This window comes from Sebastes umbrosus, chromosome 12, assembly GCF_015220745.1.
Source record: "Sebastes umbrosus isolate fSebUmb1 chromosome 12, fSebUmb1.pri, whole genome shotgun sequence".
NCBI lineage: Eukaryota > Metazoa > Chordata > Actinopteri > Perciformes > Sebastidae > Sebastes > Sebastes umbrosus.
In genome coordinates, this window is record NC_051280.1 from 30,756,829 (window position 1) to 30,774,165 (window position 17,337).

The window sequence follows — 17,337 nt, forward strand, 5'->3', positions numbered from 1 at the left end:
AAACCTCTGTTGGTCTGGAGGAGCTGCAGCATTTATTTCTGCACAAACGTCCACTGTACATTCACTAGATATTCTCAGAGCTACTAACTCTTCTGCAGTGTGTAGTGAGCACGCATGAACGTCTAGAGGTGGAGCGAGAACGCGCGCGTTGTGTGAGTGAAGACAAGCAGGCAGAGGAGCAGAGGAGCGGTCTGAACAGCGTAGCCACACGCGAGCGCACATGGGACACCGACCCGGTAGATTTATAGGTGTAAAAAGTTACAAACAGTCCCTTTAATTAATTCAAGGCAGAATGATAGGACAATTTTCTCCGCGCCACTTGCACTCCATGCACTGATGGTACGTGTCCACAGCCTCCGCGCTTTCCACGCTCCCCGTTCATCGTCTATGTAAGCAGCCGCGAAGCAATGTATTCTGGTAGCGTGGTGTTGCGATTCAAGAAACAGAGCGTCACGACGCCCGCTCCTCATTTGCATAAAGTTGAGGGCTCGTCTACTTTATGCAAATCACGGGGCGTCCGACGCGACTCGCCGCCTCTCGAAACTCCCGCGAATCTTTTAAAATAAACGTTGTCGATCCAAAATAAAGACAGATTCAGCAACTGCACGGCTTATTTCTCGCCTCGATTGTTTTCAGAAATACATTTCGGTGAACTATTTTCGTGAAATAAGAGAAGAAAGTTTCCAAACGAGCCCCCATACTGGTTCTGGTTTGAAAGCTTGGAGCAGCAGCCCACGGAGGGAAAGCGTTCGTCCAGTCAGGTGGGGACAGCCTGTGTCTAGTGACACGCCCACCAAGCGTCCAATGTTGAAAAGCGTCACGTCCTGCGCGCTGGCGGTTTACAGGTACAGAGGAGGAGGGAGAGGAGGAGAGAAAGAGAGAGGAGTGCGGTGCGCGAATAGCAGACAAGATGAGCGACAGTCGGAAACAAAGCAGCATGTAAAGTTAAGGTATTCTGGAAATTATAAGGTTTAGTATAATTATATTGAATAATTTAAGTGATATATGCGCAAACATATTAATCAAAAATCAAAACAGCGCTAAATTTGGCTGAATTATAAAAAGGCAGAAGTGGTAAAACGAAGAACCGTTTGGGAGCCGAAAGAGCCGGCTCTTCTTGGTGAGCTGAGCCAAATGATCTGGCTCACTAAAAAGAGCCGTAATTCCCATCACTACTGTCAAAACAGCAGGAAAGAACTACAAATATGGAGGTCTTTTTAGGGAATTTTTTTCACCCCAAAGTAAGGACTCTCGGGCAGCATTTATTTTCGCACTGCGTACAAATACTGTCTCTGCTAAAAAAAAAAGTTAGATAGTAACCATAACTTCAACCATAGTTTACCATAAGACAATCATATTAATCATCTGCAAATCAAAACCGTTCGTAAAGCAGGTTGAGAGCATAGAGTTGCGAGGCAGCAGCTGCCTGACAGGCTAAACTCGGGGAACATTTGCTCTGGAGTCCCTGGGTTGGGTTGAGGCCATGGTTTTCCTTGATGTTTTCTGTCATCTTGGTTCTATCTTCACTTAGTTAACTCATTACACATGAACATGTGCCTGGTTTTATTGCCCTAAGATAGAATTTAGGACGCTTTTATTATTGCCAGGACTTGTATTTGGAAATTGGCAACTGCTATTGCAACTATCAGTGTTATCTAAGATAAGATATTCCTTTATTAGTCCCACAGTGGGGACATGTGCAATGTACAGCAGCAAAGGAGAAAAAAAAACCCAAGATGCATCAGCTAACACAGTAAAAAAGAGCTAAACAAAGTGTAACAAAATATGAATCCTTTAAATAGAAGGAAGTATAAAAATAGGAGCAGTATATACAGTATTGACAATAAACAGACTATTATCAAAATTGCACAAGTGGAAAATGATTTTGCACAGTGAGAATGAATAGGCCTGTCCCTTACAATTAATAAAATCAATGTCTTGGTTTTACTTAAGAAAAATAATGGCACAACTGATGACCATGTTGACTACATGAAATGTAGTGATTTGATTGTGATTGAGTATCATTTACACACTGAATGAATATACCGTTGAGATTAAAAATAGTTTGCATTTACCAAATAATAATAAATTGAGGGTTTAGTTACCTTGATTTATTCATTGGTTTGAGTTTGCTTCAGGAACTTTTAGGTTATTTTGTGAGAAAGAAGCTCAGCAGCTAGAACTACTGTAAATATGGCAATTACTCCTGCTTCTTCGTATTTTGTTTTGTTTTGTTTGAACTTTACCCTGTATATCTTTTATATTTGAAATGTTTTGAACACTAATATCTAAAATGTACTGGTGATTTTTGTCATGGTAATATGTTTACCTATTGTATGTCCTTTGGGTGTGTTTTTTTTATAAGCCATTATAGGTTTCTACCCCCAATAGGCGCCTTTAGATGAAAAAAATAAAATAAAATATTTGTAAACAATTAAAAAAATGTTTTTAATATGGTGTAAAGTAATATGTATATGAAACAATTCCATTTGAAATAATGTCATATTGTAATTGAATTAGCTCATTTTATGTTTCTTAAAATTGAGATCACAGTTGTGGGACATGAAGAAAAGTGGTGTTTGGTCCCATAAAAGGCTTCATATATTTTATTAAATCACATTATTTAGTAATTATTTTTATGTGAAGATGGGTAATACCACTGTTTATATATTTATCAAGGATTGCTCTGCAAAAAAAGACTTAAAAATGCTCGTAGTTGCAGAAACACCCACATATATTGCCACACTGAAATACAGTCAGAGTTGACCTGCTGAAGGACTACATTGAAATGGTGACCATGACCATAAGATCAGATATGTACCATTAGATGTGTTGTAGTCCAATGTTACAGACAGACGGACGGACAGACAGACAGACACAGACAGAGAGGTGTTTGGTAAAGTCGTCTTTTATTGGAGAGCTATGATAAGACTGCAAAGCAGTATTTCAGCACAGACGTTCTCACACCGTGTGGTTTACACCTAACTGCCTCTAAATGTAATCAGCATTCAGTGTGTACTGATGGATGTTTACTATTGTGTGTTTATCTGCACATGTAATGTAAATGCTTTCTTAACTCTTGTGTGTGTGTCATGACTGCAACAGTTTCTCTCCACTTATTTCCTCAGCATTTCTTTCCTTTGTCCCTTACTGTTATACCCCATCTTCCTGTTTACTCTGGCCCAATTCCAATCCGCCCCCTACACCCTCTCCCTACCCACTTCCACTCTGTTTGCGCGAAGGCTCCGCAATATTAAGTGCATTGATGCCGACTTAACCAGCTGCCCTTCCTGACGACGTGCAACGCCGTTGTGTGTTCATCATGGAACACGCTCCGACGTCAGTTCCGTGCGACAACCGGTACAAACATTTATTCTTAGATAAGATAGACATTTCATTTATTCTACTTTATTGTCATACACACATTATCAACTTAAAGTAAATAGATTGTATTTAGGATCAAATATACCCTCGTCCAGTATAGAAAATGGTAGACATGTTCATTAGATTGTAAAGTGTTGTATATTTTTACATATATATGGGGATCAATAAATTATTTCTGATTCTTATATTTATTTATTTCCTTGCCGAAGAGAGGGTAGTTCGTCCCGAAGTGGCCGCTGTATTTATACCCTCCACCTTAAAGAAGATGCTTCATTGAGCTGTGAGTGTGACTACAAACAGAGTTTGGGAGGGTTGTAGGGACCGGATTAGAATTGGGCCTCTTTCTCTGCCTTTATCCACTCTCCGCCACTACAATTCATCCTTCTCTCCTCCTCTCTTTCTCCTACTATTCCACGTCCCCTCCCTCGTCCTCATCATCAGCACATGCTGTGAACTCCTTCTCAGGTAACAGGCCATATTCGTTGAGAAACCCCTCCACATCCGTGGCGAAGAAGTCTTCATTGAAGTGTTTGGTAATTGCCAGGAAATTACCCAGTAACTCGCCAGCTTTGTACACCAGCAGGGCAGGAAGAACCTGGAAGGAAATGAATAGGAAGTTTACCTGTAGGCTGTCTCTGAGGTTGATCATTTAATAGTGACAGTTACACTGGTTTTAATATAGGCAGTACTCAGCATCTCAATAACAAGGTGTTTAATGCAAAGTCAATGCTACTCCAATTTCACTACTGACAATTTTTCTTTTATCTGACACTTGAAATCTCTGCACTAAATGAAGGAATAACATTTTAGATCTGATGTCATTCAATGTTCGATATATTCTACATAAAAAAAACATTATATACGTGGTAAATTACAGTGTTTGAATTACACCGTGGCTTCTGGAGGAGCCCTATTTTGGGGGGGAGGGAGGGTACTGTATACAGTACTGTACTGTACTGTACTTTGTTATTGTCATTTATCAGAAATGTACAAAAGGGACGGAGTTTAGGTTCTGAGTTTAGTTCCTTCGGTTTCATATTTTCAACTTTTTGGTCAAAAATGTCGATACATGATACCATGAAAAGGCAAAAAACTCTTTAGATGCCAAGTATTGCTCTTTCTAGCGCAGTCTAGCAGTGTGACTACAAACTATTACTGTCACTAGTAGAAATGATAGAATGATGAAAAATGTCCATTTTCAAAGGGGTCCCTTGACCTCTGACCTCAAGATATGTGAATGTAAATGGGTTCTATGGGTACCCACAAGTCTCCCCTTTACAAACATGCCCACTTTATGATAATCACATGCAGTTTGGGACAAGTCATAGTCAAGTCAGCACACTGACACACTGACATCTGTTGTTGCCTGTTGGGCTGCAGTTTGCCATGTTATGATTTGAGCATATTGTGTTATACTAAATGCAGTACCTGTGAGGGTTTTTGGACAATATTTATCATTGTTTTGTGTTGTTAATTGATTTCCAGTAATAAATATATACATACATTTGCATAAAGCAGCATATTTGTCCACTCCCATGTTGATAAGAGTATTAAATACTTGACAAATTTCCCTTTAAGGTTCATATTGAACAGATAAAAATGTAAGATTAATCATTTTAATCGATCGACAGCCTTAATTATCATCATCATTTTCTTTGTTGTTTTTGTTCTTAACAGTTTACTAACCTCAGGAGAGAAGCGCTCGGCAGCACCTGACGCCACAGCATCAATGCGACAAAATTTAACGCTGGAGTACTCCGAAGCCAGACAGTCCAGACATGAGTTCATCTGTTCACAGCCTGACAAAGGACAAATAATACATGCATAACTATTAGCTAACAGCATCCTAGTGAAACATCCCATAGGAATACATAAGACATTTCCGGAGTATATGTTGTAGCAATGAGACTGTAGTTGGAACATGAGTCAATGAGCTAAGACTTAAACACATAATAATGATAAAAAGAGACCTTTGACACCGTGCTGGTAGACGTGGACTACCACTAGGGTCAACCGATGTTCCTTCTCAATGACTTCCAGGAAGGCTTCTCCAGTCTCAAGCTCGTAGACTTCTTCAAAGTTAGGGCCGAAGCTCAGGCGCTCGTGCATTTCCTGCATGCACTGTTTTCTGTAGCGTTTCAGGCAACGTTCATCCTCTTCTTGGATCATTTCGTACTCTTGAACACTCATCTAGAGGTGAGGAAATGGATGTTACTGCTTTACTTTTTTGTTACATTTAAGACTTTTTTTTGTCCAAAGCGACATACAAATGAGGTACAATCCAAGCCACAGTAGATTGTTGTTGTGTGTACCGTATGTTTTTGTTTAATTGTGTCTGTCTTTTTGTTTTTGTTGGCACTTATCTGTGCAATGGGGTCAATGGTATGTTTTAGTGTGTGAGGTTTGGGGAGTGTTTCCATCCACCTTTCTGTTGAGTCTTTCCTTGTCATCCTCTCGTGGACTGGACATTTGTCTGAGCAGCTCTCTCTTGCTTTGGGGGACAGTCTGATCCACGCTGTCCAACTTAAACCTTCGCCAGTCATTGATTACACCTTTTGGACCTACAGATAGGAAGAAATGCCAAAAAAAACATTACTTTGTGAAGACATACCTTGGGAAGACGTACTTAAATATAACGAACAGTTGAAACTGCATTGACCATCAAGTGCACATCGATTGATTCGTCAATAAAGCTGTTTATAGAGACACAACATTCATCAGTTTTGAGTCAGAATAGTACATCTGTTGTGATGATTTACAAAAGCTACACCATACTGAGTGAGGCTAGACCGCCATTTTAGCAATTCATGTCCACTGCATCGTTCTGAGTTATGCCTCTGACCTGTGTGATTGGCAGGCAAGTCCTCTTCTTCCAGGGTAGATCCAGACATCCTGCAATACAGAGAACGCACAAACTGGATGACCTGACCTGGCCCATACGAAGAGCAGGTGAGGAGAAATGAAAGTCATGCTACAAGTCCATCTAAACTCTAAACCAGAATTAGCCTTGAATACCTAACGATGGTTTATGACAAAAGTGTTGCTTCTTTAATAAACTGTGTGCTCAGAGTGTGTGGGAGTTCACCACTTTTTCACTTGATCTCATTCTCCTATGCGCCTCTCCTACAGGTGTGCGTTTTATTTTATAATGTTTTCTAGCTCAACTGCATGATATATAGATAATTTATGTTTCCACTGGTGTAACTGTGCAAAATAAAGTTGAGCTGAACTAAGAACAAATCCTGTTGTTTACTCAGGACGTTGATAATGTTCTCCTTCACTTCATTGTGAGTTTGGTACAGAGCTATTCTTATTTCATGATTTTATCTGACATTGTCTACATATTGCCAAAGAAAAAAATAAACACAACAAAATACAGCCAGGAATGGACCTGGGTAAGTGTTGTTTTTGGGGTGAAAAAAAAAGCTGTCTAAAAAGGTACAGTGTGTAACATCTGGCAGCATCTAGCAGTGAGGTTAAGTGTTAGCTCTGTCAGCGCTCGTTGCCGTTGTTGTTGCGCTGTAAGCACCGTTAGCTAATAGCCGCCGGCTCCGACATCTCCGTGTTCAGAGTCGTGTGAAGGCAAGCAATTACGGCTCTATGGGATGTAGCTGCTGCGATAGTGGGCCAATCATACATCATTCATAAATTGAAGAACACTTGTGGCGATTGGCTGCGAGCAAAACAAGACATCTTTTTCTAGATCTGGGCACAAAAAGGATCGATTGCAGGTATCGTTTAACTGGAGAAGTTTAAAATATACGAACTTGGTATGCAAAGACCTTTAGTCTGGACGAAAGGCCACTATAGTGAGGAAATGTTTATTTCTAATTAAGCCATTTTAGTGTGAACATAGCCCTAACAGCAATACACTTTTTAACACTTTGACAAATGTCCAACCGCATGGATCCACGCAGTTGGACACATTGTTATCTCAACCACTTACTGCCAGCTGGCTGAAGATTACTAATCAGATTATGCTGAGATTACCAGGAGAATGACGTATACATATGCCTAGGACATCTTATTATGTATGTGCGCGTGTGTGATATGACATAATCTGCTAGCTAAGCCTGTCATTCTGTTTACCTTTTTATAAGTTTTATGCTACTATTGTGATCCTGAAAATGTAAGATTAACCTCTGGTGACAGACTCAATTTTAGGAGGAAAAAAAGGAGAGAATATTACTTTATAATCTATTTAAAGGGAAAGTTAGGTTGTTTTGAAGTGGGGTTGTATGAGGTAACTATCCATAGAGTATTACCTACAGTAGATGGCGGTCAGCACGCCCCCAGTTTGGAGAAACAGACAGGAGTACCAGCACGGGAGCAAAGCTATGCAGCAGCAAAACGTATTTTAGCCACCTAAAAGAAAGGCCCACCTAAAAAAAATCAATATCCATTCAAGTGTACGCTATATTTAGAATATTTTCACTGTTTTATCTTGCCGTCAGACAACCCTTTCCGACGGGGAACTGAACAAAAAGTGAAACTTACGTATGCTCTCTTCAAAGCCACCAGACTCCATTTATAAAAAAAGTATAGATAAGTTTCACTTTTAGTTCAGTCCAGAAAATATTTTAAATATTAAACTCATATTTCTTTTTTTAGGTGGCTAAAATACATTTTGCTGCTGCTCCCGTCAACAGCAGCCACCTGGGGGCGGGCCGACTACCGTCTACTGTAGGTAATACACTGACTATGGATAAGTACCTCATACAACCCCATTTCAAATAATCAGAATTATCCCTTTAGTAAGTGATTATGCTGGAATTTAATGAATTGTAAAATGATATAGTTCTTGAATGTAATTAGATTTGGCTTCGAACGCACAACATCTCTTTTTCTTTTGTCAAAGTAACCAAAATGTGGCATGAATTTTTCCATTAAATTATAAATAAACCAACAGCAATCAAGGAATACATTCATGAGGAATCCACTTCCCCCCCGGATACATCGGTGAAGACCACATCGAAAGCTACTGTGCTGAAACAGCTGAGCTGTCATTGACAATGGGGTGCTAATCAACACTACGTCAGTCATAAAACTCATAATGCCCTATTGTCTGAGGCAGCTAATTCCTGCATGTTATCAAAGCAATACCTTTCTTGCATGGTTGGTTTTAATTAACTCAAATGCAGTTCAGCAAGTGAACCCTCAATGGTTTTAAACATGGCATAACATGATTTGAAAAGATAAAAATAAACACTTTATAATATATGCATGAACAAATGACTTGACTAAAGCAATGGTTATGTAAGCATATAAAAATGGATGTAAGTGTATATATATATATATATATATATATATATATATCACCATGTGCTGCTAAGGAAAAAATACACATTTCGATCGGACAATGATGTAATACTGCAACAATAAATATACACAGAAAATATCTGAAAGGGACTTTGGTGCAAGGTGACCACGGCAGCTAAACAGTGACGTGTATAAAATAAAATTCTAACACAAGCATTTTTGCGTGGAGAAACTATAGGCTACCCGTAGCTTCAGAATTCAGGGGAAGATGATAAGCGTACTAGACATGTAGTACAAATGACTGCCTAACTAAAACAGCTAGAAATTCTTACCTTTGAGTCTTTAGTGAGAAATATCAGTTTCTTACAGCTAATTTGTTTTTTCAATCTTTGTCTGTCGTATCAATTTATCTTCTGTCAATCTAGGCATTCACTGAGTAGTGTGTCCACATATAGAGGACTGACAGGAGAGAGGGGAACACAAGTTTAGAAAAGGGAGGGGAGGGAGAGATGAGGGGAATAAGCTTTATCTTCACTGTCATCTTCATTATCACTGTCACTGTAATATGATTAGGTGTGATACCAGGCTCAGTGTTGTGGACTAATGACGGCAAAGTAGAACCAAGTAAGAGACTCTCCACCCCAAATTTGCAATTATAAATATTGATGAAATAATTATTCAGTTGCCAGGTTTACATTTTGGGATCTTATCTGCCACCTTCCTCAAATTTGTATGCATTATGAATATGTCGATAATTACACATTTAAAATTTAGCAGTGGCAGTTGGTGTCAGTTCCACTGTGACCTCACGTCGCCCTTCTCTCGTGAATGCGATGTCTCAGGAACGCCTGGAGGGAATTTCCTCAAATTGGCGCGTCCACCTGGACTCAAGGATGAACAGATTCGATTTTGGTGGTCAAAGATCAAGGTCACTATGACCTCACGTCCGTCCCATTCTCGTTAACGTAATATCTCAGGAATGCATGGAGGGAATTTCATCAAATTTGGCACAAACGTCCACTTGGACTCAGGGATGAACTGATAAGAATCTGGTGGTCAAAGGTCACTGTGACCTCACGTCCGTCCCATTCACGTTAACGTAATATCTCACGAAAGCCTTGAACGAATTTCTTCAAATTTTACAACAAGGCTGTATTTACCGGCTTATGTTTATTTTGATCTTACTTCACTTGGCTCACAGCAGGCAGTCTGTCAGTCAAGTTGCAGTGGTATATGCAAGCGGTCAAAGGTCAGGACAAGCATTCCATTTTCTCCACATGTGAAATCTATTGTTACAGCCCTGTGTGTAGAACATCTAACTTACAAAATTATATGATTGCCCAATGTTTTACACATTCTGAACCGCAATACAAATATGATAACACTATAATTGTAATAATATTGAATATTATAGACTCATTTACTGCTTAAAAATTTTCTTTTTTAAAAAAAAAGAAAAGATACCACCGTCCCTGGGTGGACTCGAACCACCAACCTTTCGGTTAACAGCCGAACGCGCTAACCGATTGCGCCACAGAGACAGACGCACAAATATCTTCATAAGGAGACTATGTATGTAATTCAGCTCAATAGCATAACAGAGTAATTTGATAATTTTTGTTTTTTTTTAAAGTAAGATTAGATTTATTCCAATGCATATGCAGATAACTGCTTTCACCCTCTCTCAAAAGAGACCTCGTCCCTGGGTGGGCTTGAACCACCAACCTTTCGGTTAACAGCCGAACGCGCTAACCAATTGCGCCACAGAGACTGCTGCACAGTTCTTACAACAGTCACAACCAGTATTGTACTACTGTGTATATTTTCACTGGCAGACACAAGCACTACAAGGATGCACAGAGTTGTTTATGCTCAGCGCGTTATTCGTTGCAATATGCTCCGAAACAAAACAAAATAGTCTGTGGATAAGCAAGAAGGTCTCTAAGTGAACTGTTGTAGAGATGTCTGTACAGGCCAACCTGCTCGGCCAGTCTTCCCTCGAAGGCGTCCATGCTGAAACGAAAAGCGCAGCTGGCGTAGTTGGCGCGTAGTTACAAAAATTCAGAGGTGCACAATAGAGCAACGCGACATCTTGTGGAGCCTTCGCATGCCACGTGAAAGCCGTGATGACCTAATTTTCTGGTGCGCGCACTTCAGACCAAGCTTAAGCCAACTCTCAAGGCTCAGGGTGCCTTCTCCCAACTCCGTGCCATCTGGAGGTCCAAGCACTACAGCCTTAAAACAAAGATGCTTTTATACAACAGCAATGTCAAGTCCGTTCTGCTATATGGCTCAGAGAGTTGGCGAGTGATTAAAACCGATATGAGGAGAGTGGAAGTTTTTCACAATGGATGCCTCAGACGAATATGCCAGATCTTTTGACCAAACAAAATCTCCAACCACCAACTGTACAAAAAAAACGGTAGCCGGAGCATCACCAAGGAAATTACACATAGACGTCTGAGATGGCTAGGCCACGTGCTGAGAATGGAGCAGGACCGGATACCGAGAGTTGCCACCAGGCAAAAAAAAACCCGGAAAAAACGCCCAAATCCATCTGGCACAGAACTGTGATACAGGAGCTGGACAAGATGAACCTGTCATAGGGAGAGACCCAACATGCTGCCAAGGACTGGATGCAATGGAGAGAGCTCTTTGAAGCCTTATGTCCCATAGGGGATGAAGATGAGTGAGTGAGTGAGTGAGTTAAGCCAACTCTCATAACAGCACATGACATTAAAACAGGGACATTGTCAGGACAAGAACAAATAATGGAGATTTTCCTTGGGAAACACAGCCCGGCTAGCTCAGTCGGTAGAGCATGAGACTCTTAATCTCAGGGTCGTGGGTTCGAGCCCCACGTTGGGCGTCAACCTTTTATTTTTTAACTGTGGAAGAATATATTTAAGACGGATACCTCAAAGTCGAAAGCAAAATTCCTATCTATGGTTTTCTATCAATATTCTAAGGTTAAGGGGTATGCAATACATGAGATTAAAGTCTTAACTGGTAACAGGTTGTGATTTAGAGGCATGGTCATCCACGTGCTCACAACAAAAGCAGAAAACTATCCCCCACACTGGGGAGAACCATCAACTGGCCAACGACATGAATGTGTTTTATTGCAGGCTAGAAAAGCCCACGTTCACGCCCCTCACCCACTCCGACTCAGACATCTCACAATACCCTCCCCACTGACCCCCCCACCTGCATTCAGGATCTGTGAAGAGAATGTGTCTCAGCTATTTCAGGGACAGAGGATCGAGGTCGGGGAGTTAAACCACTGGCCCTCTGGTGCGATCTTTACAGCCTGGAGCACACAACTCCCTTGTATGTGTACACATTCTTGGCCAATAAAGCTGATTCTGATGTGTGTGGCTGTCAGAGGCAGCCGTCACACTTGCACAAAAAAATATAATGAATGTTTCCGCCCGGTTTCGAACCGGGGACCTTTCGCGTGTTAGGCGAACGTGATAACCACTACACTACGGAAACTCCAACACCCAGATCTTCCATAGGAGTTTATATAAAGCAACCATGGTCTGATCTCCAGTGATAAACACAGAGATTTGCCAGCAGCACAGCACCTTCAACAGAAAAGCTAAGCAGCAGCAGCAGCAAACAGCAGCAAACAGCAGCAAACAGAAACGTCTCCAGCCTTGAATTTAAAAGAAGTGAGAGTTGCCGCAGACCTGCAGTTTTCGGGGGTTTGTTCCAGATATGTGGTGCATACAAACTGAACGCTGCTTCTCTATGTTTAGTTTTGACTCAGGAGACAGTAAGCAGACGACCTGAGAGGTCTGGATGGTTCATAATGTAACAGAAGATCAGACAAATATTTTGGCCCTAAACCATTCAGTGTTTAAAAAGCAATAGTATCGGCACCCCCTGCGTCCACAGACCAAACGCACTACCCCCATTCAAAATGAATGGGAAGAAACTGTCTGATCTAGTATGAATGCAGCCTGAATGTTACTACTACTTCTGCTGCAGTTGTTAGCATTACTACTGCTGCTATTGTAGCAGGAGTAACACTAATGCTGTTAGTGCTACTGCTACCTTGGCTAATGTCAATAATCCGTAGTATTTATCTGTCACCACTAAGTGCAATTTAACCCCACAAACAAAATGTGCAATTCTGTAGGATTGAGTGAACAGAAAGTGTTAAAAAGGATGCGTTGGCCGGGAATCGAACCCGGGTCAACTGCTTGGAAGGCAGCTATGCTAACCACTATACCACCAACGCTTGTTTCACAACACTTGCGTAACCCTTTTAAAAATTCAGGGTGCGGTGTATGAAACAGGGTGCTGCAGTGTTTCAGTACACCACATCAAAGCTAAGTAACATTTCTGTTGAAGGTGCTGATTTCATTATTTCAATATCAATACTGAAATCATGATTATTTATATTTATTGATGTTAGGGAGATAAGATGTTTACATTTAAATAAACAGTGGGCTGCTTTCACTTCCATGTTGTGCTTCATTCCTGCTAATGTACAAATCTTTGCATCAAAATAAGACTTAAAATAAGGTTTTTCATCTGAATTCAGTGCATTTTCTGTTGTACTGTATTTAAATGTCCTTTCATAATGTGTTTGCACTTTGTCTAAATGCTTTTGATGTTTTATGTAAAGCACTTTGAATTACCTTAACTTACCTTGTCTTAGCACAATTTCCAACTATTCTGGTACACATTTAAGAATTGACGTAAGCTCAACAAGGATTTACAACAATTATATGTTGGCTGTTTTACAAATATACTTTTGTCAAAGAAGAACATTCTTATGCAATCATTTAATCAACAAATAAAAGCCTATAACAGACAGCACTGGACCAGCAGAACAACAAACACGCCCTCCCTATGACACTATCCTAACACCAACTCATCAGGAAAGCTAAACCTCCGAGACAACATTGTGAAATGTCAGAGAAACGAACATATAAAACTTGACCTCAGAGGGATTACTCACACTTTAGATGCTTGCTTTAGGATGGAGTACTCTTGGAACTTGGCACAACTTGACAGCAGTTATCATCATGAAATAACTGCAGTTCCTCTCTTTGGCTCCAGTGAGCAGCGAAACGCGTTTTTAAATTCCAGTTGGAGTTATTTTTTATTTCATTGGTTTTTTTTTCTTCTATTTTCTATTTTTATTTTTTTATTTGTATTTTTATCTATTTTTTTAAAATTTATTTTTCATATTTATTTTTTATTTTAACATTTTTAATAATTTTTAAGTTTTAAGTTTAATGTTGTGTTGTTGGCACAACTGACAGCCGTAACCATCATGAAATAACTGCAGTTCCTCTCTTTTGTGCCAGAGAGCAGCAAAATGCGTTTTTAAATTCCAGTTGAAGTTATTTGTTATTTCATTTTTTTTTTTTTTTCATATTTTTTTTTTATAGGCTACTTGTAGGATATAATAGCCAAAAGATAAACAACAAATACCAAAGCTACGGTCTCCCCCGCGTCCTCCGACCGCGGCCAACACTGTTTAACAGACGAGCTTCAGTAGATAGAACTTTGCGGTTTTGGTGCTTCCGTATAGTTTGTGCTGGAGTCTGAGTCTGAACAGCGTAGACACACGCGAGCAAGCATGGAAAAGGTTACAAACAGTCCCTTTAAGGACCAAATAAAGTTGTGTTACGTTACCCAAATGATTTAGCTAAGTTACAGCTTATCTTTAGAAAAATACCAAATCATGTTTAATCCGTTTTATCTTAACTAATTAACATCATGTCGTCTTCAATGCAGCAGGGGGGACAGCGGCCACACTGGTTAAAAATAATATATATATATATATATATATATATATATATATATATATATAATTGGGAAGAATCCTCTTGGGATGACTTTACGTGGTGAGTTTGCCAAATTTAGATGAGTCCACTTAATGTATTAATTAGTCAAGCTTCCTAACATTATGGCAAACATATTAAAACACTTACTTATATATTTTTATTGTTTTTTTTATTTTATGTTGGTTTTGTTTAATTTCTGTTGTCCTTTTATGTTTGTCACAGCTCTTTGTTTATGTTTTCGCTATGCTTCTTTTCTATGTAAATGTTTTTAATTGTTTTCTGCTGTTACTATGTATAGTGTAATTTTGAAATAAAAATAAATAAATAAATATATAAAATATTAAAACACGTCTTCTGTTAGCCAGCATGACGCATTGACGTTACCTGGAGGTTGCTAGGCTACAGCATTTACGTTAGCTAGCGAATAGCAAGGTAGCTAACAGCTAATGCTAATTTACCTGCGTTCTCTTCATTCACAGATTCATCATTCGGCGTCTCAGACTCTAAGAAACTGACTAAAAGGGTTCTCAACATAGCCCACTACGAAATAATACCAAACTGCACCGTCTAGAGTATAATACATCATAGTTTAACGGGAGTTTAACGGAGTAAAGCGTCGGTTGGTTTCCTCTCCACACCTGTCTGCTCTCCCGCTCCCAGCATGCCCCGCGGCTCCAACTGACATCGAAACGTGACCTGAGGTGCGTTCAGGTACCGGCGGTGTCATATTATCCTCCTGAGACCTGAGACCCAGCCCATTGACATGTGTCCTCTGTAGTGGACATATTGTCCACGACGGAGTATTAGGGCCACATTGAGGAGAAAAAAATAAATCTGAGATTATGAGAATAAAGTCATAATATTACGAGAATAAAGCCATAGGTTTACGAGAAAAAAGACGTAATATTATGAGAATAAAGTCATAATATTATGAGAATAAATTCATAGGTTTACGAGAAAAAAGCCGTAATATTATGAGATTAAAGTCATAATATTATGAGAGTAAATTCATAGGTTTACGAGAAAAAAGCCGTAATATTATGAGAATAAAGTCATAATATTATGAGAATAAATTCATAGGTTTACGAGAAAAAAGCCGTAATATTATGAGAATAAATTCATAGGTTTACAAGAAAAAAGCCGTAATATTATGAGAATAAAGTCATAATATTATGAGAATAAATTCATAGGTTTACGAGAAAAAAGCCGTAATATTATGAGAATAAATTCATAGGTTTACGAGAAAAAAGCCGTAATATTATGAGAATAAAGTCATAATATTATGAGAATAAATTCATAGGTTTACGAGAAAAAAGCCGTAATATTATGAGAATAAAGTCATAATATTATGAGAATAAATTCATAGGTTTACGAGAAAAAAGCCGTAATATTATGAGAATAAATTCATAGGTTTACAAGAAAAAAGCCGTAATATTATGAGAATAAAGTCATAATATTATGAGAATAAATTCATAGGTTTACGAGAAAAAAGCCGTAATATTATGAGAATAAATTCATAGGTTTACGAGAAAAAAGCCGTAATATTATGAGAATAAAGTCATAATATTATGAGAATAAATTCATAGGTTTACGAGAAAAAAGCCGTAATATTATGAGAATAAAGTCATAATATTATGAGAATAAATTCATAGGTTTACGAGAAAAAAGCCGTAATATTATGAGAATAAATTCATAGGTTTACAAGAAAAAAGCCGTAATATTATGAGAATAAAGTCATAATATTATGAGAATAAATTCATAGGTTTACGAGAAAAAAGCCGTAATATTATGAGAATAAATTCATAGGTTTACGAGAAAAAAGCCGTAATATTATGAGAATAAAGTCATAATATTATGAGAATAAATTCATAGGTTTACGAGAAAAAAGCCGTAATATTATGAGAATAAAGTCATAATATTATGAGAATAAATTCATAGGTTTACGAGAAAAAAGCCGTAATATTATGAGAATAAATTCATAGGTTTACAAGAAAAAAGCCGTAATATTATGAGAATAAAGTCATAATATTATGAGAATAAATTCATAGGTTTACGAGAAAAAAAACGTAATACTATGAGAATAAAGTCATAATATTATGAGAATAAATTCATAGGTTTACGAGAAAAAAGCCGTAATATTATGAGAATAAAGTCATAATATTATGAGAATAAATTCATAGGTTTACGAGAAAAAAGCCGTAATATTATGAGAATAAAGTCATAATATTATGAGAATAAATTCATAGGTTTACGAGAAAAAAAAGTCGTTATATTATGATAATAAAGCCATAGGTTTAAGAGAAAAAAGTCGTAATATTATAAAGTAGTAATTTTACGTGTTATTTTCTTTTTTTCTTGTACAGTTATGACTTTATTCTCATAATATTACAACTTTTTTTCTCGTAAAGTTATGACTTTATTCTTGTAACATTACGACTTTTGCTAAAAACAGTGCTTTACTGTTAATACAAAAGAAGACCTGTTAAATTAGGCTCATAGGCCGTTTTTTAACTGAACTATAATGCATTCTTAAAAAACAGCCCTTTACTGCTGATCAACTGTCTAAAGTATCATCAGTAACAGTTTCATGCAGCATTTTTTTAATTCTGGGACCTGATCTGCACATTTGAGGCTTGTACATTGTACATGATTGTAAATCAGTGAATTAGCTCTGGTTTTCACTCACATGTTGTTATGGTTTGCATGCTGTGCTTGTAGCCAGCTATAGACACACATTTTGGGAAAAGTGTCAACAAGTCTATTATAGCTTTTTCCTAACAAGTGCCTTTAATTGTATTTAGTGTGACTATTCCTATGTCTGTAACCTGCTAAGTCTATTCATCTAGGCAAAAAATAATGTTTATTAAAATGTATGTAAAAAATACAA

General features: G+C 38.3%; 1 protein-coding gene and 5 non-coding genes across 8 annotated transcripts; 1 reads left to right on the forward strand and 5 right to left on the reverse strand.

Moving 5' to 3' along the window:
• Positions 1-3,563: 3,563 nt before the first annotated feature.
• pdca (phosducin a) lies at positions 3,564-15,108 on the reverse strand. 3 transcript variants are annotated; one of them, XM_037788740.1, is made up of 6 exons: positions 14,909-15,108; positions 6,227-6,276; positions 5,809-5,945; positions 5,355-5,574; positions 5,071-5,183; positions 3,564-3,979 (listed from the first exon to the last, which is right to left on the reverse strand). In XM_037788740.1, exons 2-6 carry the CDS (start codon positions 6,273-6,275, stop codon positions 3,791-3,793), a joined length of 708 nt encoding a protein of 235 aa, XP_037644668.1. In that variant the 5' UTR covers position 6,276; positions 14,909-15,108; the 3' UTR covers positions 3,564-3,790. The 3 variants fall into 3 exon arrangements, with proteins under 3 accessions (XP_037644668.1, XP_037644669.1, XP_037644667.1); XM_037788741.1 differs by lacking the exon at positions 14,909-15,108 and adding an exon at positions 13,616-14,141; XM_037788739.1 differs by lacking the exon at positions 14,909-15,108 and adding an exon at positions 8,976-9,325.
• trnan-guu lies at positions 10,111-10,184 on the reverse strand. The gene has a single exon. It is a non-coding gene; the product is annotated as a tRNA-Asn (tRNA).
• trnan-guu lies at positions 10,341-10,414 on the reverse strand. Its single transcript has one exon. It is a non-coding gene; the product is annotated as a tRNA-Asn (tRNA).
• trnak-cuu lies at positions 11,440-11,512 on the forward strand. The gene has a single exon. It is a non-coding gene; the product is annotated as a tRNA-Lys (tRNA).
• On the reverse strand, positions 12,066-12,138 carry trnav-aac. Its single transcript has one exon. It is a non-coding gene; the product is annotated as a tRNA-Val (tRNA).
• On the reverse strand, positions 12,818-12,889 carry trnag-ucc. Its single transcript has one exon. It is a non-coding gene; the product is annotated as a tRNA-Gly (tRNA).
• Positions 15,109-17,337: the final 2,229 nt, after the last annotated feature.